At 44.2% G+C, this 26,676-nt stretch overlaps 1 protein-coding gene across 4 annotated transcripts; it reads right to left on the bottom strand.

Moving 5' to 3' along the window:
- Nucleotides 1–2,531: 2,531 nt before the first annotated feature.
- tcf20 (transcription factor 20) lies at nt 2,532–18,424 on the bottom strand. 4 transcript variants are annotated; one of them, XR_003931342.1, is made up of 7 exons: nt 17,931–18,424; nt 7,857–16,238; nt 7,579–7,672; nt 7,421–7,484; nt 7,185–7,285; nt 3,235–3,897; nt 2,532–2,748 (listed from the first exon to the last, which is right to left on the bottom strand). XR_003931342.1 is itself a non-coding variant. In XM_030089715.1 (6 exons), the coding sequence occupies exons 2-6, from the start codon at nt 15,063–15,065 to the stop codon at nt 3,893–3,895; spliced, it is 7,473 nt and encodes a 2,490-aa protein (XP_029945575.1). In that variant the 5' UTR covers nt 15,066–16,238; nt 17,931–18,424; the 3' UTR covers nt 2,532–3,892. The 4 variants fall into 4 exon arrangements, 3 of the variants coding, with proteins under 3 accessions (XP_029945575.1, XP_029945577.1, XP_029945576.1); XM_030089715.1 differs by having other exon boundaries at nt 2,532–3,897; XM_030089717.1 differs by having other exon boundaries at nt 2,532–3,897; nt 7,435–7,484.
- Nucleotides 18,425–26,676: the final 8,252 nt, after the last annotated feature.

The raw sequence follows: 26,676 nt of genomic DNA, 5'->3' as shown, positions 1-26,676 counted from the left end.
ATGACCTTGAACACTGCATGAAAACAGCGCTAATACTCGTTTCAGCTCTGGATCAGAGCGACGTGACACCGAGGGGCTCCAGGGCGAGATATTTAATAACTGCACTCACTTCTCAGCCTTGAAACTGCGAGATGAGGGCAGTGTGTCATTTCTAAAACAGATAAATACAAATCTTCTCTCCAAACAACATCATTGACACAGTTTTCACTTTCCAGATGCTGATGTTTGAAAAGATGTTTTGGCACTGGTAAACCTTGAAGTCGCTTTATTATTTTGTTCAACTAAGTTATTCTTCACCAAAAACAGACATTTAGCACTTTTTCTCAGAAATACTATCTGGTTATGTAGCATTTTTGCACCCTTGTCTTTCTTAACTCTAAGTTTTAAAAGCAAATTCTGTCTTTATAAATACCATAATGAAGGCACAGTTTTGTTTTCCTCCACCTGCGTTCTGCCTTTCAACTCTTTTTTCAGTCCTTACTGACCGTGTTTGTCTCCATGGAGATTTTCTTTTTCCAGCTCGAGACCGTTTTTCACTGCGGTAGGTGCCGTGGTGCTGATAAGCTGATCACTGTGCACAAGCATCTGATCAGGCAGAGCAACGCCCATGACTTTAACCTTGGAGCTGTTCGGGTCCTTGATGTGATTGAGTGTAATGTGGCCTCCCGGTGAGTGTGCGCTCTGTCTCACGCTGGTTCACTTCATAATTATCAAGAACATGAAAATGTCCTCTGATCTCCCTCTACTGTATTTTTTACACATGAAAATTGAAAATCAGCAGAGACGCCAGTGGAGACGTTCAGGAATGGAGATCTGGAAGAGCAGCACGTTCAGAAGACATACAGCTTCCAGAACTAGGATTGAAGGAAAACTTCTCCTGGACACAGCCGTGTGTTTCGTTATCCTTCAAACCGGGACCCAGCACATATCAGACCTCTTCCTCTTCAAAGGCACCGTGCTCGTCCTCAACAGTTCCCGGATCTCCCTCCTGTTGTTCTGTCTGACCTGTAAAGTTTCTCTTTAACTCTTTAAACTGTTGCCTGAGAGCGTCATCAGATCCATTTTCCATCTTCTAGATGACTTGTTCAGGCTGCTGGAAACAGCTATGGGTGGAGGCAGGATACACCCCAGACAGATTCAATCCAGTGTGCAGCACCACAGTTTTCATGTTTGCAAAATGTCCAAAATCCATTCTTTTAGGTCTGAGACCACATCTTAAAAAAAAAAAAAAACACAGCACTTGGGTGTCTTTACTCAAAATTCTTCTCATATCTTCAACAGCAGCGTCAAGAGTTCGAGGGCCTGCATGTTTTTCCTGTGGCTTTTTATTTGGGTTTCCTCCCTGCTGTTTGAGGCGTTGCTGTTCACCAGGGCACCAGACAGAGACCCGGAGTCCTGTGGCAGTACAGACAATCTGTTCTCCAGTTCCAGCATAGTTCACTGCGGAGGATTGTTTCTTCACATTTTTTAGGCTTTCCCCTCTGGACGGTGAAACCGGCCAGTTGAAGTCGTCACATACCTGTGGGTGCCGCCAGTCAGTCTTCCTCTGGTGACCCACGAACTGGAGGTTTTATTTTGGCTTTGCAGGTAGCCCTACTAGCAGGCCTTTTGCCTGTTGTGTTTCTCTTCTGTTCACTGCTGAAGGGTCAAAGGTCAGGTGAGGTCATTTCCTCAAAGTCCACTTCACGTCAGAAGAGTTTAGCTTTCAGAGGTGTAATCTTCTCGAGAACTCTGTGATAATCATCCCAAAATATTTGAACTCTACAACCTGTGTCTACATTTTTCAAAACAAATAGTAAACAGCAAAAATGTCTTCGGTGGGAGAAGTCGAAACAGAAGCTTTCTCTTAGCAAATCACCAGAAATGTTCATGTTTTAGTTAAAACGCCTTCAAGTTAAACTAAATTCAATGCTTCGATAAAAGTTCTACTTACTTGTTTAGCCAAGCCCGGGGTTTTAAATGAACATTGAGAGACATTTTTATACAAAAATACTAACAACTACCATGAACATTCATTTTTGTTCCTTACATGCAGCAAAAAACAAAAGAAGGGGCAAGCTAGGTAAATATAGACACTTTGCTTAAAAAGTACAAGCTGTTCTAGTATTGTAGTCTGATCCATTTGGGATGAAGGACCTGTGGTGATGCTCCTCACTACGTTCTCTGAAATGATATCATTCTCAATTCTTAAAGCGATTTCTGAAGCCGAGACCTGAAGGAAATCCAGAAACTCTGGCCTGCTTTGGCATCGTCCAGACTCTAGAGTGCAGTCACAACACATCTGAGCAATTCAGGAGGAAGTTAAACATCTCTCAAACTGAAGAGACAGGAAGTGAAACCGGGATGGGTGGAAAAAGACATTTTGATCAGAAACACTGAGGAGGAATGAGTGCAAAACCAAGAGGAAGAGAAGCCCGGTTGAAGCATTTTGTAAGTGTATTCATAATTCATATACATATTGACAGGTTTCTAATACAGCATGGTTCTCATAGTGTAACTGTCTTCTTTCAGCTTGACTTTTGTTTTTTGAATTTTTTTTTACAAGAATAACAATAAAAAATGATAAAGACAACACCATGTACGACTCACTTTTTAAATCTTATGGCAATGCTTCTTTTGAATGGGTCTCTGCGTCTCCCGATTCAATTGCGTGCTGAAGAATGAACCCACTGGAAAGTATTCGGCTGGACTCGCTCGCAGAACAGCGTTCGGGACGAAAAAAACAAACAAACAAAAAAAAAAAAATCTCTGCAGTGTCCTCTCCTTCATCTGGCGTCTCCAGTCGGCGACGGCGGCCCGTAGTGTCATCTCTCCTACTCTTAACGAGTCTCTGTCCTCCTCCTTCACCAACGTTTTGAAAAATAAGATCGCGTCCATCTGATTTTTCATGAATACTATCTGTACCGTAAAAACCCCAAGTGATGAAAAATAAGAACACTTTTTAAAAGGACCAAAATGGAATCAAAGACCCGGCGTGTCGGCGGTGTTTTTTTTTTTTTTTCAGCGGCGCGTGTGCTCGCGCTCGTTTCTCTCGCTCGCACACGAGACTTTTTGAAAGGCAACAGATGTCCGTTCTCCAAGGCAATAATGTCTTTGTGGCAAAACTCTCGACCCTGACATTCCACACAACAGCGCTCCGGCTCCTCTCCTCTCCAGGAATGAAACAAACAGACAAAAAAAAAAAAAAAAAAAAAAACAAAACAAAAAAACCAAACAAAACAAAAGAAATTAAACGAGCCGATTCGTGTGTCGACTGAATATAAAAGTGAGATACATCCGTTTCATTTTCATGAGTAAATACTGACGAGGATACAAAAATAATAATGAGGGCTAAAATGATAACTGTGATTGTTCTAGTATGCGATAAAATACTACTTGTGAGAGGATACAGATGTGTCTCCTTTTCATGTGTGGGTTTTTCGACCCAACTTGCTCCCAAAGACTGCCTCTTCAAAGCAAAACAAAACGGAAAAGACAAAGAAAAAAAAATGTAAATGATAATACAGATCATGATAAACAAGAGTTTAAATCAAAGTAACCCCAGAGAGGAAGGCTGTTTCTTCTGTTCTTCATAGAAAAGTTCCTTTAGTTCCTCTAGTTCCTCTGTCAGTCTTCATGTCTCGTTCCATTTGATCTTTGCTGTTTTTTTTTTCAAAGTCAGTTTTTCTTGTAGCGCCGCTCCTCTATGTTGCAAGTCCTTGTTTTTTTTTTTCCTTTTTCTGCTTTTAAGTAAAGAGCAATAATTCTTTGTTTTTTCCTTTAAAAAAAGTGTCTTTTTATCCCCATTGTCTTTAATGTAAATAATGCTGATTCCCGTTGAGAAATTGTACATTCCCTTTTGTTGTTCTTCACCACGGATGCCAGTCGTGTCTTTTCACCGTCTGCGTCCAAACTAACCTGAGGAGAAGCACACAGAGCGTCAGCACACACTCCTGGACGGCTGAGGAAACCTGCTGGCGTTTGATCCAAGAACCAAGGCTCTGCTTAACTGTCACACTCCCTCCCACCACTAGTTTGAGCGATCAAAAAAAAAAAAAAAGAGGAGCACAACGAACATTTTCATCATTTCAGATTTTGATGTCAAAAATAAAAAATATAGAATCTCAAAATACTCAACATGTTGCACAATTAAAATTACTAATAAAAGAAAAACAATGTTGGCAAAGTTTTCATGTTTCCTTATTTTAAAATAAAATAATCATATTTTCCAATACATTACAAAATAAAAAAGAAAAGAAAAGAAAAGAAAAACTTTTGGTGCATGGTTTAAAAAAAAAAAAAAACTTCTGCAATAAGCTCTTGAAAATCACTTTGTGTTTCAATAACACGTGTTGGTCATTAAACGAGAAGCCAGCGGAGTGAGCAACTCGTTCATCTTGTTGATTAATCATGTGCCAAAAACCTCATGTGTGAAGGATCTTGGACGGAGCATCCAAGATTCAGGGGCTGTTTTGTATAAGAGAATCTCCAGCATCACAGCTCAGCTTCCTGTCCAAATCTCACAAACCCTTCCAAAGTTACTCGTGAGTTTGGATCCCAACATCTGCTGAGCTGTCAGACGTTTCCTGGTTACACACACTTTAATATACAATCTTTGTTTCCATGATGTGTCAAGTGAAAATGCATCGTTTTTGTTTTCATTTTACTTAGTTCTGATATTCTTCATTCAGAAATTTCATCAATGTGACTTAACAAGTGCGTTGTATTGGTTTGCACTTTATAAAACTAGTGTGTGAGAGTTTTTTTTTTTTTTTAAATTTGCTTCATCAAAATGTTATTTCAGTGTTTGGACATTTACTTTACGTTCCAATTTAAATTAAAAAATGTAAAAGTTTTAAAGTTGGATAACAGAATACGTGCACGATACAATTTTTTCTACTTTTTACTCAAAATTTTCCAGACAAATTGTGACTGAAGTCATTTAAATTTTTTACACTGCTTTTTGTCATTTTCTTTTCAATACTATATCAAATTAAACTTCTTTTTATTCCCGAGGTTGGTACAATGACTGACTAAGGCACCAACTGAGGCATATTTCACTATTCTTTGTAATACAATAACTGAAAATATCTTTTGTCTTAAGAAAAAGCTAATCATTTAAACCTAATTTGAACACAGATTTCACATAAAATAAACTTTGAAGAAAATCTCTTCGATAAACAATCAAAGGCTAATTGCAATATTTGCAGATACTGTTGGTTCGTTGAGCTCGCCACTCCATTCTGCATTTGCTGGACGTTGAAAACGCGAAGGAAGCGCTCAAAAAACCAGATTGCGCCCTCTTCCGTTTGCTTCGCGATGCTTTTATTTTTTAAATTCCACCCATTTCATTTGTCACAGATTTGTATAGATTTTTAATTGTCTCGCGATGCCTGTTACATTCCTCGTCTTCACTGATCTATTTCCAAAAAAAACCTCCTCACCTTTCACTCAGCCTTCCGATTCTTACAGGTACAGAAAGAGAGTGAAACAGCACGCACACTCAGTTTCCATGAGGACAGGATGGACTGAGAGTGAGGGGGAGGGAGTGACGGCGAGCGACAAGCAGCAGCGCAGCCGCTGAGGTGAGCTGAGGAGGAGTGTGAGAGCTGGACGACTCTCCTCCGACACCAGTCCAAGAATCCGTCAAGAAAGAGGAGCTGAGCTACACGGCGTGGAATTAGAGGACGGTAAAAACAAACAAAAAAAACTAACGTGAGGCAGCAGAGTTTAAACCGCGCCTCATAATGACAAAAATAATGGAATAATTACTGTTTTCTGGATGAACGCTTGTAATTGTGAATAGGTGGTGGCCTTTATCCACCGAACATCATTTCATAAGTGTGCTGGAAAACAAATGAATTTTTTTCAGTGTGACATTTGATATGTGGGGGAAAAAGGAGGAAAAAAAAAAGGAAAAGATATATTGTAAACTAACCCCTAATTGGAAAAGCTGGATGTAATTTTGCAATACAGTCAACAAATAAGACGACAGCCCACATAGCTTTTCTTTTTCAAGTCGTCTCAACAGGTGTTCATTAAAGTAAATCACTTTACCAACGTTGAGACTAATAAACGGGACTTTTTCAGTTCATCACCAGCTCTATTTTCAAAACTTTATCAGAAAGGTGCTAATTCTTTTGATGTCACTTTTACTGTGCAGAAATTTACTCAGGGATGTTTAATAAATAAAGTTTGCTGTAAAGCGTTAAGATGTCCTGGAGTGAAGACGATGAAATTAACCTGCATGCATAAATTAAAAGCTTTGCAGGAGGTTTTTTTAAATCAAACATGCATAGTGAAGGCAAAACATTCTCATCAATGATTAGAATTGACCAGCCTGTAATTATCAAAATCAGCTAAAACACACATTTCTCGGCACAATCGCTGCAGATAGAAAAATATGCAGAGTCCAGAGCTGTGTGTTCAACAGATCAATAAATGAGCACTTTCAGAGTCTGACTCATTCATCTTGTATTAAATGTAACATGACAGGTATTGTGCTCCAAATCAGCTGCAGCCACTTGGACTAAAACTGTTCAGAAATCTGCTTCTTCTGTTGCGTTCATATTGTCCACAACTTTCGCCATTTCTGAAACTTACCAATGAGTTTTTGAAATAGACTCAAACCAACATTAAAACTGAGAATTTTTAACAACAGAAGGGAAACAAACAGCATCCTGGTGTCTTTGTGAAAACCCCACAAACAAACGAATTCCTCAAACGCAGAATAAATGCTTCATGGACTTGAGGTGTGATGCTGACATGTACAAACACAAAAGGAGACTTTGAAAACATTGTCACAACCAGGCGACTGATGTTAATACAAACACACTCATGTTCATGTAAACACGGTAAAGCTACCTGAACACCCCTCTGAATATCAACTGGATATAATTTGAATTTATGGTGATAGAAATATCAAAAAATGCACAATGAGTGAGTGTTTCTGTTTTTACCCTGAAATAACTTAAAACTTACAATATTCTTGGAAACTGTTTCTAAATGATCAGAGGAGCTGAGGTCCACACAGATCCTGCAGGGCCACTTCAATCATGTGAATATGGACAACAACATCTATTTAGCCACTTCTGGCCAGTTTTTGCAGTTATGATGAGAAGTAGAAATCCTGGCAGCAAGGACACGAAAGCAGTGAAAAGGTTGAGGATCAAAATCAGAAAGAGATTTGAAACAAACAAACTTACAGTTCCCAGAGACATATGCGTCGTCGTCCTCTCCGTTTGTCTCAGCCTCTCTCTGACTGCTCCAGGTACACTGACTTGGCTGGCCGGATGCTCTGGGTAAACTGAACGAAGCAGAGAAGAAACCAAAGGAGATGGAGGAAGATTGGGAAAATTAATGACACTCAATCAAGTGAAAGGTTTTGGAAAAGACATTTCAAGTTGTGAAACTACAGCAAGACTAAATTACGGTAACCAACCTCTCCTTCTTTACCTTGTGCTTCGGACACCGCAGTGAGAAGTTGTCTTCATTCAGAGAGCAGTCTGGCAGAGGGAGCAGAGGAAAGCCACACTGAGTGAGTCCTGTGGGCATTATCTGTGTTCTACATTAACAGCTGTGTTCAATGCATCCACTCACCTGCTTCAATAGCACACAAGTAGTGATAGCGAAGAGTACAGCCTTTACTGTAGCAGCCCAGCGTTGAACCAACCATCTCACAGTATGAGCAACACTGTGGAAAGATGATATTGGACTGTCAGTGAAGGGAGGATGTGAGAGTAGATGAAAACTAACAAATTCTGCATTTTGTCAACTGATTAATCAAATAATTACAGCAGTCACAAAAGTAAACAAAAAACTATAAACTTGAGCAATTCCAAAACATATCAGGTCAAACAAACACTGAGGACACTCACTGTTTCTCTGGCGCCATCTAGTGCCTCCTGCAGGCCGTACAGTCTCCCATTGACCAGATACACCCCACTGGTCCACACTATACATCCTTCGTGGACCCACAGCTCCTCGGGGTCCATGGGCATTTGAGGCAACTGTGCGAGCTGTGCCAGGGGTCCCAGGGAGTCCAGGGCCGGGGGAGGGGGCTGGAAGGGCAGAGACGCTTTGCTGTTGGATGGAACCATTCGGGGGGAATCCTCGCTGGACTTGTGCCTCCTTTTAAAGCGGGGATGCGAGGTCAGCTTTCGGTGTTGAGGTCGCTGTTGAGCTTCATCTGCTGGTTGCTGCCACGGCTTCTGAGGCTGCTGCTGGTCAGTTTCAAGATCGGGCTCCCTCTTAAGTTCGGGGATCGGTCGGATATCCAGATTCATGTCCCAGGTAATAGACGGTTTGAAGGCGGTGGAGGAGGAAGAAGACAAAGTGGTGCTCCCAAACTTGCCAGCCACAGGCATCATCATTTCCTCTACCCCAGCGGGGGAGGCAATTCTGACTGTAGTGTTAAGAGTTGTTGAGTTAGAATCCAGCTTGATGCTGTAGTCACTCTCACTCGAGGGCTTGGTAAGCGGAGCATCTTGTGTTTGTGCATCTTGGATAGTGCTCAAAGCATTTGAGCTCATGTCTGAATTTGGTCCTGCTTTGTTTGTGCCTGTGGTTGTCTGACACTGTCTGACCTGCGGCTGATTCTTGGGGAGCTTCGCAGCATATTCTGCTGGATAGAAAGGCCCGTAGAGATCTCCGAGGTGCTTGTAATTTGCCCATTTCTGGCAGAGACAGCAAAGCAAGCGGCCAGAGTGATTGGTCTCTGTAATCACAGGACCTGAAACAACATAGCCAGATGAAGGAAGTGCTTTTCCTGACTGAAGTCTAGTTTCCACCTCATCTGTCTCCCTTTTCTCTGTTTCTCTGTCTCTCCTAGATAACTGTGAGGAAAGAGCTGAGGTCAGGAGAGAATCAATTCCACTCGCGCCTGCTTTCCCTCCAACTGCACTACGCTCTCCTTTCATCTTGTCCTCCTCAGCGTTTACAATGGTGCACACTGCCCCAATCTCTGGTACTTTTTTTTCCACGTGTATGTGAGGAACAAACACACCTTTTCTATTTGGATCTGCAAAAACTCTATTTGCGCCAAAACTCCCGACCGCCCCTAAAGGTGTTTCAGGGTCATCTTTGGCCATGGGTGGGGGTGGGGGCGGTGCTGGAGCCGCCCCTCTCCTCCTCCTCCTCTGTCGTCCTCTTGCTTCCAGCGGCTCATCTTCATCCTTCACACCTCTGCGTCTCCGTCGCGCTGGTTTAACCTCTATCTCAGGCTGTGTCTCCTCGATCTCAACGTCCACCTTCACTACCTGGGTTAAAATGGGTGGGGCGAGCGGGGGAGTGTCTTTGTTGTCAGGCAGCGGCGGAGGTGCTGTGGGGGCTGACATGGTGCTGGCAGTCTGCACAACAGTCTGGGGTGGGTCAGCAGCGGAAGCTGTAACGGGTGGAGCAGGAGGGGCAGTCATAACTGTGTTCTGTGCTGGGACTTGAGGCTGAGCTTGGACCTGTGTTTGGACTTGGTTCTGAGCCCGTTTCTGTTTATTCACGCTCCCGACAGGCCTGCCCTTTTTCTTGCCAGATGGGAAATAGCCTTTAGGCACAACGCTCTCCAGTGGCTTTGAGTCTTGTGGCGACAGACTGGACCTACTAGAGGACATCTGATGTCTGCTCAGCATGTGTCCTGGAGTTTGGCTGTGGTGGGGTGGGGTCGTCCCGTAGTAGTCACTGCCAGGATAATCATCAAATCCTATGCCAGATTCTTGAAGCTTCTGTCGAAGGAGGTTAGCAGCAGACTGCTCTCCCCTCCTTGTCTCCAGCTGCTGGTATGTGTTAGTGAAATGCTGGATGTCTGAAAGAGCGGATGAAGACGGAGGTGGGGAACCCTGGACTGGGCGGGGAAGAGGTGGGGGAGGGGGTAAAGGACCAAGCAATGCAAAATCTTCCTTGTCACCTGATGCTACAGCAGCACCTAATCCAAAGTCAAAGTCTTGCTGTTTGAGGACTTGAGACGTCTGATGGGAATCACATGGGTAGGCGGAGGGAGGTAAAGGTCCAGCGTCATCAACTCCTCTAAAGGGAATCATGTCGTTTAACGAGTGACTTTCATCCATGTAACTATCGTCCCCTCCTGTGGCCCTGGGGAAATGTGCTAAGTCTTGGTCCTGCGAATCATTAAATGTTGGTATTTCTGGGTGAGAGAAGCCTGGGTAATGATTTGAGTCATCATCAGCATGGCCCGCTGGCTTTTTAATATTTGGTGTGATTTTCTGCACTATTGCCTCAAGTTTCAACCCTCTTCCTTTTCTGGAAGGCAAAACATTGCTGTTACCACTTGATGGAGACAGAGGTTGTGAAAAGGTGTTTTCTCCTGGCATTGGGGAAGAGAGCCTGGGACATGGAATATCTGAACTGGATGAGTCATCTTCATTGTGATGGCTCAACTCAGACTGAGCCCCAGGGGAGTGATGAGAATTTGTGGCAGCCCTCTGCTGCGACACATCCTGGAGTTGCCTTTTGGCGGGAATAGGAGAGATAAAAGAACGAACTCTCCTCCTCAACATTAGTGGATTTGTGTCTCCAGAAGCCCCGGATTTAGTCTGACGCTGCACCTGTGGCTGAATAGAGTTCGCGTCAGCAGGAGGCTTAGTGGAGCTGGATGCAGGAGGAGGTGGTGGGGGAGGAGGAGGAGGAGGAGGAAGGGGGCAGGGGTGCTTGACTTCCTCTGTGGCTCCTCTGGCTTCAGTTTCTGCAGCACTTTGGCTATGAGACAGGAGAGAAACAGGACCGTGTGATACGACAGGTGCAGGAGGAGGAAGAGGGGGCGGTGGCTGTGTCCTGAAGTAGGAGTCTGCCTCTAGCAGTCGAGCGCCATCTCTTCCTGGGTGCGCCGACTCCCACATTTTCATGTCATAATAAGCGCTTTGATGATGGAGTGAACTTTTACTCGGGTGCTGTTCACCCGGAAGGTCAGCTTGAGAGATCATTCTCTGTCTCTGCTCTGACTGGCTGATCTTGTGTCTTCCAGGAGAAGAGCCAGGCTGCAACATCATCTCCTTCGCAGGCCTATTCATTGCTTTTACCCACTCACTCATGTCATGCGGGTGATGAGGGGGGCCACGAGGGTGAGGGTACATTTGAAGCTTATTTGTGGTCTGAGCTTGAGGGGATAAATTGTGGTAGGGATGGTGAGAGGGAAAATGGGGATTACTGCGTGACATGATACCTCCTTCTCTCGCATCACCGTATCGATAACTAGGAAATGCACTACTGCCACTGGCTGACAGATCAACGCCGTGGAGATACGACTGATGCCTTGATGGCGAAGATAAAGGATTAGCGCTCAGAGGATGAGAAGGCAATGAAGTAATATCAACAGTCCCTCGCCTATAGGGGTCAGGATTCATAACAACTGACGAATGAACAGACTTGGTATGAAACTCCATATCTGCCTCATTAGCCCCGCTACTGCCTTGTTGTTCACTTTGTAAATGTGCAGGATCTGCCCCAGCCTCTTTAGGTGTTTCCATTTTTATCACTTGTTTCCCACCGGTATCTTTTTTACTGAGATCGCTTGCTAATGCAGGGGAGGAGAATGGTTGTTGGATCACAGAGGCTCCACTCTGACTTTTCTCCCGCTCCCTCTCTCTGTCGCTCTCCCTGTCCCGCTCTGGTGTGCTGCGTCGATTTGGCGACACATCACAGATGACAGAGCGGCGCTCTGATGGGGCTAATACGGAGCCTGATGATTTCTGAGACTCGGTTTGACCAATGCTGCCAGTTAGCGGCTCTGGCTCCTGTAGAAGCAGCTCCTGCACAGCAGAAGATGGTGTGGACACATTTGATAAGGCTTTTCTCTGAGGCAGAGAATAGTCTGCTAAGTTTATATGTTTCGGAGGGGGTTGCTGAGGCTCTGCAGCCTGTGGTATATGGCTCTGGGACACACCCACTTCAGTTTTTTCAGCAGTCTGCAGAATCTTAGCGTTGGACAAATCTGTCTTAACAGAAGACTGAGGATCTGTGGTAAAATCAGGCTCACTTCCATGTCTCTGGGTTGGGGCTTTTCCAGAGCTACTCATCTGGGTGGAATGAGAACCTTCCGTTACTCCACTCTGCATTCTCATACCTTCAGTCAGACCATACGGGTGTCTGCCTTGAAACTGTTGTTGAACTTGAAGATGTGCAGAATAAGCCTGTTCTTGTCTTCCATAACGTCTGTCTAGATTGTAACCTTGAAGAACCTCCTGCAAAAGGCTTGGAAATTGCTGTATCTGTGAATTTTCCTCATGACCTTTAGCCCCCCCTCCTTGTCCTCTCTTCAGCAAAGGATCTGGCATAGAAGTAGCATCTTTTGAGTGCGCAGAGCCATAACCAGATTGTGACTGTTGAAACCCTAGATATCTGGCATTTGATTCCATTACACTCACTGGGCCAGTCCTCCCCTTGGTTTTAATGGATAAATCTGACCCATATGCTGATTCTGGGTAGCCATATTTATGCAAACCAGAATGAGGAGGATTTTGCGGCCGTCCAAAGTTTAATTTTTGGTGATGGGAAGAATACATGGTCAAATCTACACCCTCCTCTCCATTATGACTGCTTGACTCTTTTAAGTAAGCGTGCGACTGTTTCTCCTCCACACAGTTGTTGTCTTGAGGATGCTTAGTTTTGTCAGTATGAGCTCCCTCAGACCGAGCTGAAACAATCACACCAACACTGCTGGCATTCTGCAGCTCCTCAGATGTGTGCTTTTCTTCCCTCTCATTATTGTGTAATCTAGATGCAGAGTGCAACCTATTTTCTTTGTCCTGGCAATTTTGTGTATTGACTTCTCCATCTTGCTGCATGTGGCTAAAGCCTTTCTCCGACTTCTCATCTGCACATTCACTCTTTTTGATTACTTCATTTTTGATTTCTGTTGTCTTCCTCAGGCCATCTCTGTGGTCATTGTATGTTAAAGCGGGCTCTGGGACACAATTGGGCCGAGGATGAATACTGGAGGATGTGGATGAAGGGGATGACGAAACTGGAGGTGTTGAATATGAAGTTGGACGAGTCTCTGACGACTGACGTCCAAAAGATGGAGATGATGATGAAGGAATGTGAGCTTCGTTTACTTTCGCTTCAGATGCAACAGGTTCCTCACTCTGCTGCTCAGAAGTGACAGTTTTAGCATTTGAGGCTTGTCCAGTCTGTGGTTGGGTCTGACTCTGAGATTGATGCGGGTAACCAGTTGTTTCTGATCCACTGCTTGCACCGCTCATCTGCCTTATTCTTGCATGCTCCCCTTCAGAAAACTGCTCCTCTCGCTCCACCTTGGTCCCTAACGAACCTCCGACAGATATCAATGAGGATTCTTCATCAGCGCCAGCATCTAAGCTGGCACCATCGCTGGTCCCCACGGCACCTCCATCTTTAACTGTACTAGTACTCGAGGCTGCACTCGCATTTCGGCTTCTGGGCTGAGACGGGGGTATGCCGTGTGCCCCGTGTTGCATCTGCCCACCATCTCTCTTCCTCTGTGAAAAAACTGTGTCAGTGAGGAGCATGTGCTGAACTGTGTTCGGCAAATTGGCTACTTGTGAGCTCAAGGCATTAAGACTATTCAAGCCGGCATCTTGCATTTTGTCAAGAGAAGAAGAATAAACAGAGGAGCCTTCCTCTCGGCTTCCGATTCCTGCACCGAGACCCATCTTACTGCGGCCTGTTGCAGGAAGATTGCTTCCTCCAACAGCGCTCAGGTTATGAGCTTTATGACTGCCACTGCTACCACAACTACTGATGCTGCTATTTGAGTTGGGTGTGGGACTTAACTGAGGCATGGTGTGCAGTAATCTACCATGACCATGGCTGCTACGAGGGTTTGATGTAGGGGGATGTGAAGGTCCGTGACCTGAGGGGTTCCCATGTGCCTCTGAGACACCCATCAAAGGCGAAGGAGAAGAGCTACAGCTAGGGGAATGCACTGCAGAAGCGGCTGGACTGGGATTGGAAATCGGGCTAAAGTTTTGGTTAATTTGAGTTTGCTGCGCATTAGGGTGCATTGGGGATTTAGCAATTTCTTGTGATGCTGGCTGAGGTAAACTCGAATTAGAAGCTTGATGATGTTTAGCATACACAGAGCCTGGAGACGGACCCTGGTGTTGCATCTTGAGAGAGTTGTCATAACCTACCCCTAAATTGTGCTGTGAGTTGCGGTGCTGTAATGTGGCCTGCTTGTGGAGCGAATGCGTCTGTGGAGAGTAACCAGGATAATTTGAAGCATGGTAACTCTGTGGAACATTCTCCATTGGCCCTACATTGTTAGCAGTAACTGAACTGGAGATTGAGTTTGAACTGGAGTTTACGCTGGGAGAACTGTTGACTTTGGGATCAAACCCGGCACTAGCGGCTCCATCCAGATATCTCTGTGGAGGGGGGCTGTACATTCCTGATGACCCCGTGGAAGCCGCGCCCTGCGGTGAGTAGTGTGCGTACTGAGGGGTCATTCTGTGCCCGGAGTGCGGGTAGCTCCTATGCTGCTGTGCATGGTGCACAGCTGGGAAGGTCTGGCCATGCTGGCGGTGCTGCATTTGAGAACCAGGGACTGACTGCATTGCAGGGCTCTGACTGATATTATACTGGTGGGAAGGGGAGAACGCTCCAGCACCTCCACCAGAACCACCGCTGGAGGCATAGTCCACTGGATAGGGTGACATCAGGCCTGATGACGGTGTAGTGCTCGATCCAGGGTGCCGGTACTGGTGAGGTATATGTCCATCAAGGTTTGGGTAGCCGAAGCCTCCTCCATACGCCATTCCTCCCCTTCTGTGCCTGTCCTTTCCTCCCATTGAAAAATAATAATCCATGGCGTCCTTCCTGTACGGGTTGTTGCTGCTGCCGCTGTGAATGTTACCCTGTGACGGCGGCAGCTCCAAAGCTCCTCGGTTTCTCGCGCTGTAAGCGAGGATGTGGCTGGCTTGAGTTGGGTGGTGATGGCCTCTGTGCAGGCTCTGCTGTTGCATTGCCACGTAATCATCCGTCATCCTCGGGGAAATCTGGGGTTCTGCAGGCTGAGGGGGATACGGAGGTCCGCCTCCACCCCTCCCACTGAAGCCGGGTGGCAGAGAGGGGGGAGCAGGACTGTTAGAAAAATTCTGCATTGTTTTTCCAGGTCTGGATAATAATAATAATAATAAAAAAAAAGAAATATCTGTCAGTGTCTATATCAGGGAACGGTTCTGATTAGAAACTGGAAGGCTTATGGCAGCAACCATCAATGACAAAGAGAGTATCAAGCCTGGCAGTAAAACAAGGAAATACTTGTGAAGTCCACCAAAGAGCAGAAGCAAAGAAATATATATTTTGCAGATGTTATAATGTTGTTGTAACGTATGTAGTGGATTGCGAGGCTGATAATAGAAAAAAAGGAAATCTTACTTTTCCACTGTGAGGGTTATGTTCACCTAAAGGAGGTGCATTTACCAGCTGGGAACTGAAAAAACTAGAAAAAGAAAAACGTAGTGAAGCAGACTTCCAAAAAATGAGGAATTATTCCCACAAAGCTGAAGCAGTTTGGCACTAAACAGGCAACGAAATCATGGACCGCTGCCACATCACCATGTGAGATCTTCAACCTTAAACGTCTTAACATGTATACACTCCGCTATAATAACGGCTGGAGCGAGCAGAGCTATTTTAAGGTTGAACCCGCTCCGAATCCAATAGAGTCTTGTGAAAAGGGGAAAAAGAAAAATCTGAATAAAACCATTGAGGCTGTGTTCTGTCGCTGCAGTCCTTCAGTTCGTCAACATGTGTGAGTCTGCCGGGACCTGGCTCACACCTGTGTGAGACAAAAACTCCAGTAACAGAATCGCAAGGTCTGAATGCAGACCCTCACTGAACACTCCCAGGGGCAAACACTCCATGGAAATTCTCATTGGCTCACGGACTGCAGCGTGTAACACTTTTTCAGATGCTCTCTTTGTTGGTCATTCCCTTTTTTTTTTCTTTTTTAGTTTTTAGCAGCATGCATTCATTCGGACTGTAGAAGTATTTGGTCCCTATTTAGCAAACGTCCTTTCCTCTGGCTGCGTTCAGGTTCTCCACTCTCCCTCCTGCGTCTTCAGCATTTAGCAGCCTTACCTTTGTTTTTCTCTGTCAACCATCATTTAATTCTACCTAGTTCCATGGCAACAATTTTCCAAAGGGAGGGTAATCCATTTATTCCACTTCAGGTTCAGTCAATTCGAGCTTCCATTTTCTGTTTCCCCTCAGTATTTCCATGCAGATAACTTCATTTTTCCAGGAGCGGCCGACCAGAAGCCTTCACAACTCTGAAAATACAACAGATACATCAAAAGAGTTAGCAGTGAGAAATAAAGGAGCAACGTTTCCTGAAGAAATTTGAGAAACGACAGTGTGCACAGATAAGGGTGAAAACTTATTTCAACATAGTGACAGTCTACAATATCACGATCAGAAGTGCACATGCATTAAGTCAGAATTCTTAATTGTTGACCCCGAGCTCTAATCTGGCATCACATGTTTCACATTACATCAGTATTTTCCATTAGAGAGCTTTTCTTTCCTGGTCAACAACAAAATAATGACGGGGCCGTGGCACAGATACAGATATATACACACACCAAACCAGCATTAACATAAACATCACTTCATGTTGCACACAATCCATTCAGCTACATAAAAGGCTTCCTGGACAACCATCAATGCTTTTATTTGGTTATGCGCCGCAAGTACAGCCTTCACTTTGGCCGGCGCTTTAACAATACACGCTTAAGCTGCTTCTTCTCCTGACTGATAACAAACCAGTGAAAAAGTGGGTAAGCGGCAGCATGCAATTAAAGCAGCAAAGCAGCCCAGACAAGGTCACAAACACTTCCACACATGTAAACAGACAATCCTGAGGAGTCAAGACAGGAGCGGACCATCGCCCACTTTCTTTTTTACAATCCAATCCACTTCACTGTGTTTAACTTGTGTTAATGGGATTTAATTATTACGGGTGATAATTAAAGGGATGACGACACCTTTATGGGGTCAGTGCCTTTAACTGCTGTGCCTGACACAAGCCTTTAGTGAGTTTCTCCACTACACTGTAAAATAGTTAATGGCTCCACAGTGACTTGGGTGGCATCTATTCTATTCTCTTGTGTTGCAGATTCAGAGTGATCCACTCTGGGAACGGACAACAAAACAAACTGATCACATTTTATCTATTAAGAGAGGAGGCTGACAGACATGCAGCAACACCAAAGAGGTCTGAGATCACACTGAAGTCAAATAAGTATAAAAGCAATGATGCAGTGTGGTAAAGTAAGAAGAACAGGATTGATCTGCATCCGCCTATTAGCCCATATCAAGATTACTAATTAATCACAGCAGCTCACTGTGCACATTCACAACACACAGAGCAGTGCAGCAATAACACAAACTGGCTGAGTGCAGCCTGCCAGATACTCAATCAATTGCAAACCTAATTGATAAGCCCATACGCAGTATTTTTTTTTCTTTTTTTTTTGCAGATGAATATCCGACGCAGGCTTTATTGTGTTGGGACTGTTTAGCTCCTCTGATGGTCACCAACACAGCTCCAGACTCTCCTTTAGTTCTAGCAGCAACATTAGCCAACGGATACGCAATACAATTGTGAAGCTGCCTGCTTTAGCTGTGTGAGCTTTAGCGTTAGCTCCAAATTAAAAATGCGAGTTAGCCGCATATGTTGGGAGCTAGCTAAGCTACAACCACCAGTTAGCATCCCTACCAAAGACAGCTAATTTTCGGGCTATTCCACAGACCATGCACGGAGAACGGCTAAAAGCAGAGAGCAGCCAGGCAGCTACAAAAGAGAAGTGATTAGGTGCAGATGTTTCCCCCCTTCTCCCAGAAACACACAGGGGCTCTGTGTAAATGGGTTAGCTAGCATAAATAACTAGCATGAGGAGCCGCATCAGAAAACAACGACATCCAGCTCGAATAAACACAGCGAGAGGCTAGCTAATGCATACCTGAAACGGAGCAAACAGCAGGCCCCTCGAACAGTGAAAGGCTGTTTTGTGGCAGGAAACCCCAGACTCGAGTCGACTGCTCCGCCGCTTTTCCCCCTCCGCCTGTTCCGAGTCCAGACAACCCCGACCAGCGGCGGCGAAGTCGGGGGGGCCCGTCACGACACTCGGATCCCGGGGCCTTTTTCCTTCCCGATCCCCCCCCCACTCTGGTTTTTTGCTGTTGTTGTTTTTTTTTTTTTTTTTTTTCTTTCTCCCCTCCTTTTGTCCTCACCTCCGAAAAAAGATGCGAGCGGAGCGGAATAACCGGGGTGGCTGTGGGTCCCGTCAGCAGCTCGGTCCATACACCCCCTCCTCCTCCCTCCTCCTCCCCTCCCGCCTCGCTCCTCTGAGGTGATTCCACCTTTTCTCCAACTCAAACACGAGCCTCCGCTAACAGCACGCCAACATTTCTCACGTCCACTTTCCGTCTCCGAGCTGCATTTTGCACGCCTTCATCAGCAGCTGTTCCTCTTAGACTATTCTCTCTGTTTTTTTTCTTCTTCTTCTTGCAACAGAAAGACCGCCTTGAAAATGCATACACACTCATATTCCTGCACCCCCTCCCTCATCTCTCTCCATCACATCCCTCCATCTCCCCTCCCTCTCTCACAGCTTTTCTGCTATTTCATTGATTTCCACCTATTCCTGCCATTAAATCCAACACTACACTAATGTTGCACAGCAGTTTTTTGTTTTTCTTTGTACGTGTGGGTGAACATGTTGCCTGTGATCCTTTGTTCTGGTCCCATCTCCAGTGAAAGGGAATGAGCCTGATGAAGGCACCAGGGTACAAAGCCAATATGGAGAGGAGACAGGCTTGAATGGAGTGCTAGGTTGAGTCTGTAATGAGCAGGGCAACAGATAAAAGACAATTTGTGAGGAAAATAGGTGTGCCCTGCTTTAGAGGAAGATTGCAGCGCTGTGGATGGAGCCGGTTAAGTTCACTGTGGTCTCTTAGTGCTGAAACAGAGCGATCGCAGCCCCGGTGCAGCTATTTATGTGAGCCTGCACAAAGGAAATCCACTTAAATCATTAGGGTAATATCAAGCCATTGGTTAATGTTTGACACAACGTGCTCAGGACATCATCACAGCACGGCCAACAATGGAGGTGCTACAAACAGAATCCTCTCCCCATTAAATTTATTGTGTTGTCTCAGCCTCAGCTTATCTGCTCGCACAGAGGGCCAGCCAGTGCAGCACAGACCCACTCACTCTCCCACCATCATAATGATGTGCCCTATGCCCCCCATCCATGCTGCTGCACTTTTAATATACTGCAGTGTGTCATACATGCAAACAGTGTGACCGCATGCCTGCGTGTGCGTGTGTGTGTGCGTGCGTCTCACAAAACCTGCATATGCACAGACAGTCAATCTCCAAAACTCCAGTCTGCACACAAGCAAACACTCACTTAACCTGTCAATCACCAGAGTAAATCTCACTGTTTCCAACCAACAGTTCAATACATTTCATTCCCTTGCAGATACATGTCTATTTCTATCATAGTTGCCATAGCAACTGCATCACAGAGCCTTAACTGTGGATAATTTTTAGGCTACGTATCTGCGTTTCTTTTTTTTTTCCTTCTTTTTCTTCTTCATGTGCAATTGCATGCAGACACCGTAGTTTGCAGGTCCGAGTTTAAAAAAAATAAATAAAAAATTGGAGAATCTCCTTGCGACCAAGCAGCTGTGTATACTTGTGTTGCCTCTAAAGTCGAAGTGAAAGAGCTGAGAGGCGAGATAAAGGGCACTGATACTCTGGGCAAGCAAGTCAGCCAGCCAGGCCTATCCAATCAACAGGAACGCCTGCTGGGACACACACACACATACACACACAGGCACACACACTCTTTCCATCACTGACAAGGTCACAAAATCTTCCACAGAGGAGGCTCACGGTTGTAAAGAAAGCAGCCGCTTAATTCCACATCTTTTTTATGCTCATAAACACATAACAACTGCACTGACACCAGTGGACTTTTCTTTTTATGCTTTAAAAAATACACAGTTTAAATGATTCATAGATTTACTCATATAATATTCATACTGTGCTTATTGTAAGAAAACCAGCTTTCCTTCTGGAAGAAAAACAGCTCGAGTTTGACTCTGCAGTCTCCCGTCAACCGGTCGGGTTTATTAGTTTGAGCGGTGGTCAAAATTTATCCACTTCGATTCATGTGCTTATTCGTTACAGCTGATGATTGACAGTTAACATCTGCCTGCAGAATCAGGTGAAACATGAGAGCACTCATATGAAACAATAAGTCTGATTCAGGCATATCAGCAGTTTAAATAAAGTCAATTTTGTGGTAGATACAATAAATCTAACAAATATCCTGAAATCTTACAGTGCCTACATACAATCTTTTTTAATTTAAGCACATTTCTCACTGAATTTCGGTAAAAGATTGCCTATAACAAGTGTTGTGCACCGTTGTCCCATCACACCCTTCAATAAATCTGACTTTTTTAAAAATCTGTGTGAGATGTGTTGATTCGACTCTACATGTTCACATTACAGTCCAAAGCAAGTGAAACAAGCAGATATTTAAGACACTGCACAAAATGGCACAGCTTGTATTTACTTTTTTCAATCAATAAATAAAGCAGCGTCGGACTTGGTCTATAAAGATTTAATGCTTTACAAAATGTCTACATTGCATTCAGTAGTTTAGACCAGGAGTGTCAGACAGTATGTGATCCAGCCGCCAAACCACCAAGCAGATTCTAAACATTTCAAAGAAAACACTTTTGAAACAAACTCTTGAAGAGTAGGACATTTCACTGTATTTTGCACCAGAAGGTTTAATTAAAAATGTCTTGTGATGATGATAATGATCTTGTAATGTTTGGTACTCATAGTTTGATTTTGTGAAAATATGTGTTGTATTCTGCTACACAACAAAAACAAACTTTAAAGTTTACATTTAAAGGTAATTATGGCACTATTTTACCAGTCCGGCCAACTCAAAATGATCTTGGTCTGTATGTGGCCCCTGGTCCTCATACAGCGGTTAGTACTCTGGCTTTTTATTGAGAATATTCCTGGATTAAGATCAGATTGTACTCGCAAGGGTTTTTTTCTTTGAGTGCTTTGCACAGTTCAAAACACGTGTAGGAAAAATAAAGCACTACCAGGTACCAATGAAGAGCTTTAAAAATGCTAAAAAGAAATAAAACATTTAGAAGATGAATACAAATTATTCATACAAAACAACAACATACGCTAAGGCCCCGTTTCCTTGACAATATTTTGAAAATGCAGTGTACACCGACAATCGTCTGGACAGACAGTGATACTGGATTGCTCGTGCAGGTGACTCGAAATTATGAAACTACCAGGTCCCAGGAGAATATGGACTATCAGTCAAGACACTCTGGAGGCAAACATTGTTGTCATTGTCCATTTACTTGTGCATGTGCAGATTTATTCACTACGGCCGTAGTGCTCATGAGCAGTAGCAGCATTTAATAAAAGTGTAGTTTTTTCTCCCCGTTTCCATGGAGATGGAATCAACACGCTTTCGAAGAGTTTCACCTGGCTTCAAGCACCGTTGTCTTGTAAACGGACCCTAAAAACACAAAGAAAGTTTTCAGTTCTACTTAAAAACTTGTACAGTGAAGTCTTAATACGTGCTTCTCTGTGATTGTCACAGGTCGGGGTCCAGCCCCACCCCCTCCTTATATCCCCTTTTTGTTCACATCCATCACCTATGAAATCCCAAATATCTAAACCTCCACCTGTCAAAGTTAAATGTATCTCCACAGAGATTTGGGGATTTTTTTTTTTTTTTTTTCAGTTTCTTTCCAGACTGAAGGCCTGCAGGTCTGAAAAGCAGGCGAGATGGATGTCATTCAAGCCAGTGAATGGGTAATTAAACCTCTGCTGGAACTTCGACTCACAAGCCCGGCGCATGTGGGGAGGAACAGCGGCTAAGTGCTTGTGCACGGCGTGCTCGCTGCTCAGCCTGAATACAATCCACTCTCAAGTGTCAGTTTTATGTGAAAGTTTGAGGCTACTTAGAAAGTTCCTCCTGCCGCTGATTATTCTGAGTGCAGGCGCTGTGATAATGTGTAAGAGTCACTTGTTCCTGCAGCAGAGCCATCACCAGCTGGGGGAAATGAAAGCACTTCAAATATAACATATTACTCTCTTGTTTGTTATGTACAGTTGTGCAAAATCAATTTCGACGAGAGGAGTTTGCTGCGAGTTTGAAACATTTCCGCACCTCACTGAAAGGCATCGCTGTCATTAAAGACACAGTATCAAGTAAACTGAAGGTGCGTGACTCTATTAACATTTGGTTCAAAGGATCACAGCAATATAAGTGAGCAATACAAGATGGGCAGATAATTCTTATTCAGTAAATCTTGTTTTATAAAGCACAAGAATAGATTTCACTTCCATTTGATGTACTTTATACTGCAGTTTTATTGTCTATAATAAATTCCAAGTATTTTGTTCCATACAATCTATAACAGAAACCCTATCACACCGAAAGGTAAAGTACTACTTTATTTTTCAGAAGGGTCTGGATATCTTTGGGGGTGGCAATTATTTGACAAAGACTGCTGATCTTTTAAAATAAATTGTTCCTTGACGCATTTGGTGCAGTTTGCTGCACATTTGTTCACGACGACTGTTTAATCACGAAGAGCAAAGAGACTGAGATGAAGGGAAACATCTGTAGGACTAATGTTGTAGTGCTGGTACTGAGACCATTTTCAAGGTCCTGGTCTTGTCTTGTGATGCTCTGGTCTCGGTTTTGACCCGGTCTGAGATCGTTAAAGCCTTGGTCTTGGTCCTGAGGTGGTCATCCCTACGACACTGTCTGGAAGTTTCAAGGTGCACACAGGAAAACATCGATCTGATTTGTATGGCGGGAGCGATCAGCCTTTGTACAACTATGACAGTCAAACTGAAGTTCACATTGTGAACATATGATATCAAGTATTTTAGTTACACTATCAAAGAGTAAATACGTGGCATTTCACACGTGAAGCTTGATCTGAAGACGCCACACTGACCAAAACAACCCACATTCAGCGCCGTGCACACAGCTGCATCCACCAATCCACCCCAATGCACAAGCAATTTGCAGTTTCCTTGATGACCACATGGAGTCAGAGTCATACAACAAACATGCTGCTTGTGATACTGGCCTTGCTTTACAGCAGAACCCTGAACAAGATAAAAAATAACCCTCAGATTATTTTGGTTTGAAATCCCAGTCCATCAATCCCTTTGAAGTACGCACTTCTACTGTTATGATTTGGTACAATTTCACAGTCTTTGATCCTTTTCTTTGTACAAAGTGTCTTACAATATCACAATTAGTGTCCTGCCGACTTTAAGCATTGTGACTGCACAATGGGCGCCGCTTTGATAACGTCTGGCCCCAAAAACAGACTTTCTGAGGACACGGAGAGATGAGATGCTGAACTGCGATTGCTGCTCGGTGTGGCGACCCTCTCGCAGTCTCACAGAAACTCTTTTACATCAAAGTGCATGATGCAGCCCAGATGAAATCCAACTCAGGATCCGTAAATCCTGCGACCTCAACACAGTGTGATGATGATGATGACGATGATGCAAAGATGTTTCCTCCTCAAGGGGACATAGACGATACATAATCAGTATTCCCTCTGTCCACCACCATTAGAGAGATTGTTCCCATCCGGCATGTGATACACAACAAATCAAATAGTAGAAAAGCACACAGTGTTCTTATGGAAGAGCTGTCACACACACACACACACACACACACACACACACAGTAACCTCTGTGTGATCCTTCTGCTTCTTGTAAAAGATGTGAGGAAGCTTAACCTCTACTATTCCACTCATTTCAACTCAAGACTGTCACTCAAGGATGTTTTACATTATAAAAATAAGAGGTAAACAACATTTCATTTATTAGAAGTGAATATCACACATATTTTATGACTCCGGTTTCCTCCCACTGACCTGCAGGACGTGTCCTGCCTTCACCCACAGTCAGCTGGGACCACAAGTTGGGTAAAGTAGTATGGAAGATGCACGGATGTCTTAAAAAAAAAGTGTCTAAATGTTTAAACATGTTTGGAAATACTCATCAGTTTTCTGTAACAATCTTGTTGTCACAAACTACACCAGTTTAGTGCACAGTAGTCTTTCCCATTCACCACATTTGTACAATAACAGGGAAAAGAGAGTGGCCTGACCAAGCGAAATAGGGTTTATTTCCCCATAATTCTAATTTTCATCCAAATGCTCTGCAAACAAAATCCAATGTCCTCGTGACATGGAGTGAAAGTCGCAGTAAAAAAGCTTAAATGTTTGTGCACACATGCAGACAGCAGCAGACTGGTGTTATCAATAAGGCGGAATAAATAAACAGCTGCAAACACATCTCAGATGGACATCTTCAAAGTTTGAGTTAGTTCAGGAGGAAGTTCAGTGAAATCGTACCAGTCAAAACAACAGCCACACAGACAGAGAGAGACAGCAGCGCTGCAGCTCTTCACCTGTCTCTATGTCTCATGAGGCATCTTTCCCGAGCAGGAAGTTACCAAATAAGGCAACTTATTGGATGAAGCCGTCCACACTCATTCACAGCACAGTGGGGGAGAGGAGTGAGTGGCTTCCAGCAGGGGGCGCTCTCCCCTAATGTCCCTCACTGCTCTCACATCACTCTCTTTCACACTGAGGCCAGCTGCCACACTCTTCACCGTCTCCTAGCAACCCTGAACCCTGCCTCCCATCACTACGGATACCGAGAGGGAGAGATGGAGGGAGGGAGGGAGGAGGGGGAGGGGTGGGGTGGGGGGGTTGGCTCAGAGTCCGCTCCAGCATCCCAAGCAGCAGATCAGAATCTGACAGGGTTCATAGCTCGAGTGCCCGGTAACAAGTTGAGGAGAGAGGCGGATCGTGTCGGGTGAGGAAGAGGAAATCTGATTGGAGAGAGGTGAATCACAGAGCCGAGGTTCTCACGGAGCATATTGAGATCATAATTCAAATCAGCCACATTCCAGAATGTGAAGTGGAGGAGAGTGACTGCCTCAGTTACAGCAGTTTGTCTTGAGGGTCTCCTTTGCTGAGCCTACACAGACCCTTCAACTTTCATTTAGAAAAAAAAAGCTCTTTTGATCGTGTGGTTTGAGTCATGAGAGGAGGAATAAAGAACAGAAAAAAGTGAATACTGCAAATCCTTTGAATCATCTGCGGTCCTTCTTTTCCGCTCTGTGATGAATTCGAGATGCTGCCCTCAGGTAGAAGATGCAGATCACCAACGGCAAACTGAAAGATTCATGAGGAAATCAGTTGTCCCAGGTGCTGTATAGATAAATAATGTAAGTACCTGATGGATGAAGGCTCATGCTGCAGTAGACTGATGTGAAGTGATATTCGTGCAGCACAGGGATGAACCATGAAATCCACAGGCCAAGGCCGGCTCCACAGAAAGTCCAGTCCCCTCTGCAACCTTGAATAGTTAAAGAACAGGATATATTTATGATGAAAAACCCAGTTATATGTATTTTTTCATCCTTAAATAGTCTACTGGAGTACATATAAATAAATTGATGTTACAGCGAGTATTGCCAATTGCAATAAGAAGCTGCATTGTAAACTTACAGGCAGTAAAGTTACATCAGCATCAGATCAATAGTGTGAGCACAAGTTTGTTACAACATGCTGAAACCTGCAGAAATCATTCAGCTTTAGAAGTGACAGTCCAATAAATGTCTTATTTTCTATGTCACATTTCTGACAATCAGGTTGACGTCATTATGATGATAAAATTAGATGATGCCATTTACATGAATAATGAATAATGTGATCTGTTTTATGTGGGGAATTATTATGTGTCATAAACATCATCCGATTCAGTCAGTGGATCAATCCCATGATCCCACATCCAGTCTGACCGTGCTTAATATGGATTTATTAATCAATCTGGTTGAGTTTCTTTAGAATCTGCAGCACAAAGAAAACGTCCCCCTTGTTGAGAGTGTAATCAGGAAAATACAAATCTATTTTTGAGAGGAGCACTCTCTTCTGACATTATGTAACAAACATGCTTTCAATCAGAATGAGTGTGTTTGGACTCTGTGTGGAAAAAAAAGATTCAGTTTATTATCCTGAATTGGATCAGAGTCTTCTGATAAATGTGCTTACATGCGGTTTTTTTCATTCAGATTTTCATTTTGCAGCTATAATAACTTTGAATATCAGGAAAATACTTCTCTGCATTGAAACAAAACAGTTGAATTTAGAGGTGTTGAAACATTTTCTAACTGGTTCCTTTCAGATCCAGGGGGCTGTTTGTGGCTCTTGTGGATTAAACCCTGATGCACTGTGTGCTCTTTTTTTTCTATAAATAGGTTGCGTTTGACATATCTGACATGCTGGTTGATCGTGCGTTCATCTCCATCTCCTCTCCTTCCGCTCTCACCTACATCCTCCTGCAGTCTATTAAATCTGATGGCACCATCACCATCGCCATCGCCATCATCTCTGCTCCGTCCTTGTGGCTGCTGGCGGCCCCCGTGCTTTGTGACTGCACTCCTTCTCGGGGTGGGGGGTGGGGGTTGTCCTCTGGGTGATCCGAGCATCACTCTCCCACATGCGCTCGGTGACCAACGTGTGCACATGCATACAAAGCAACACTACAGGTCAGCACAGCGGCACGCCGTCACTGTCACAAACTCTCACACATCACA

This window comes from Salarias fasciatus, chromosome 4, assembly GCF_902148845.1.
Source record: "Salarias fasciatus chromosome 4, fSalaFa1.1, whole genome shotgun sequence".
NCBI classification, from domain to species: Eukaryota; Metazoa; Chordata; class Actinopteri; order Blenniiformes; family Blenniidae; genus Salarias; species Salarias fasciatus.
The sequence above is the reverse complement of the archived record's forward strand: the minus strand, read 5'-3'. Positions and strand labels throughout refer to the sequence as shown.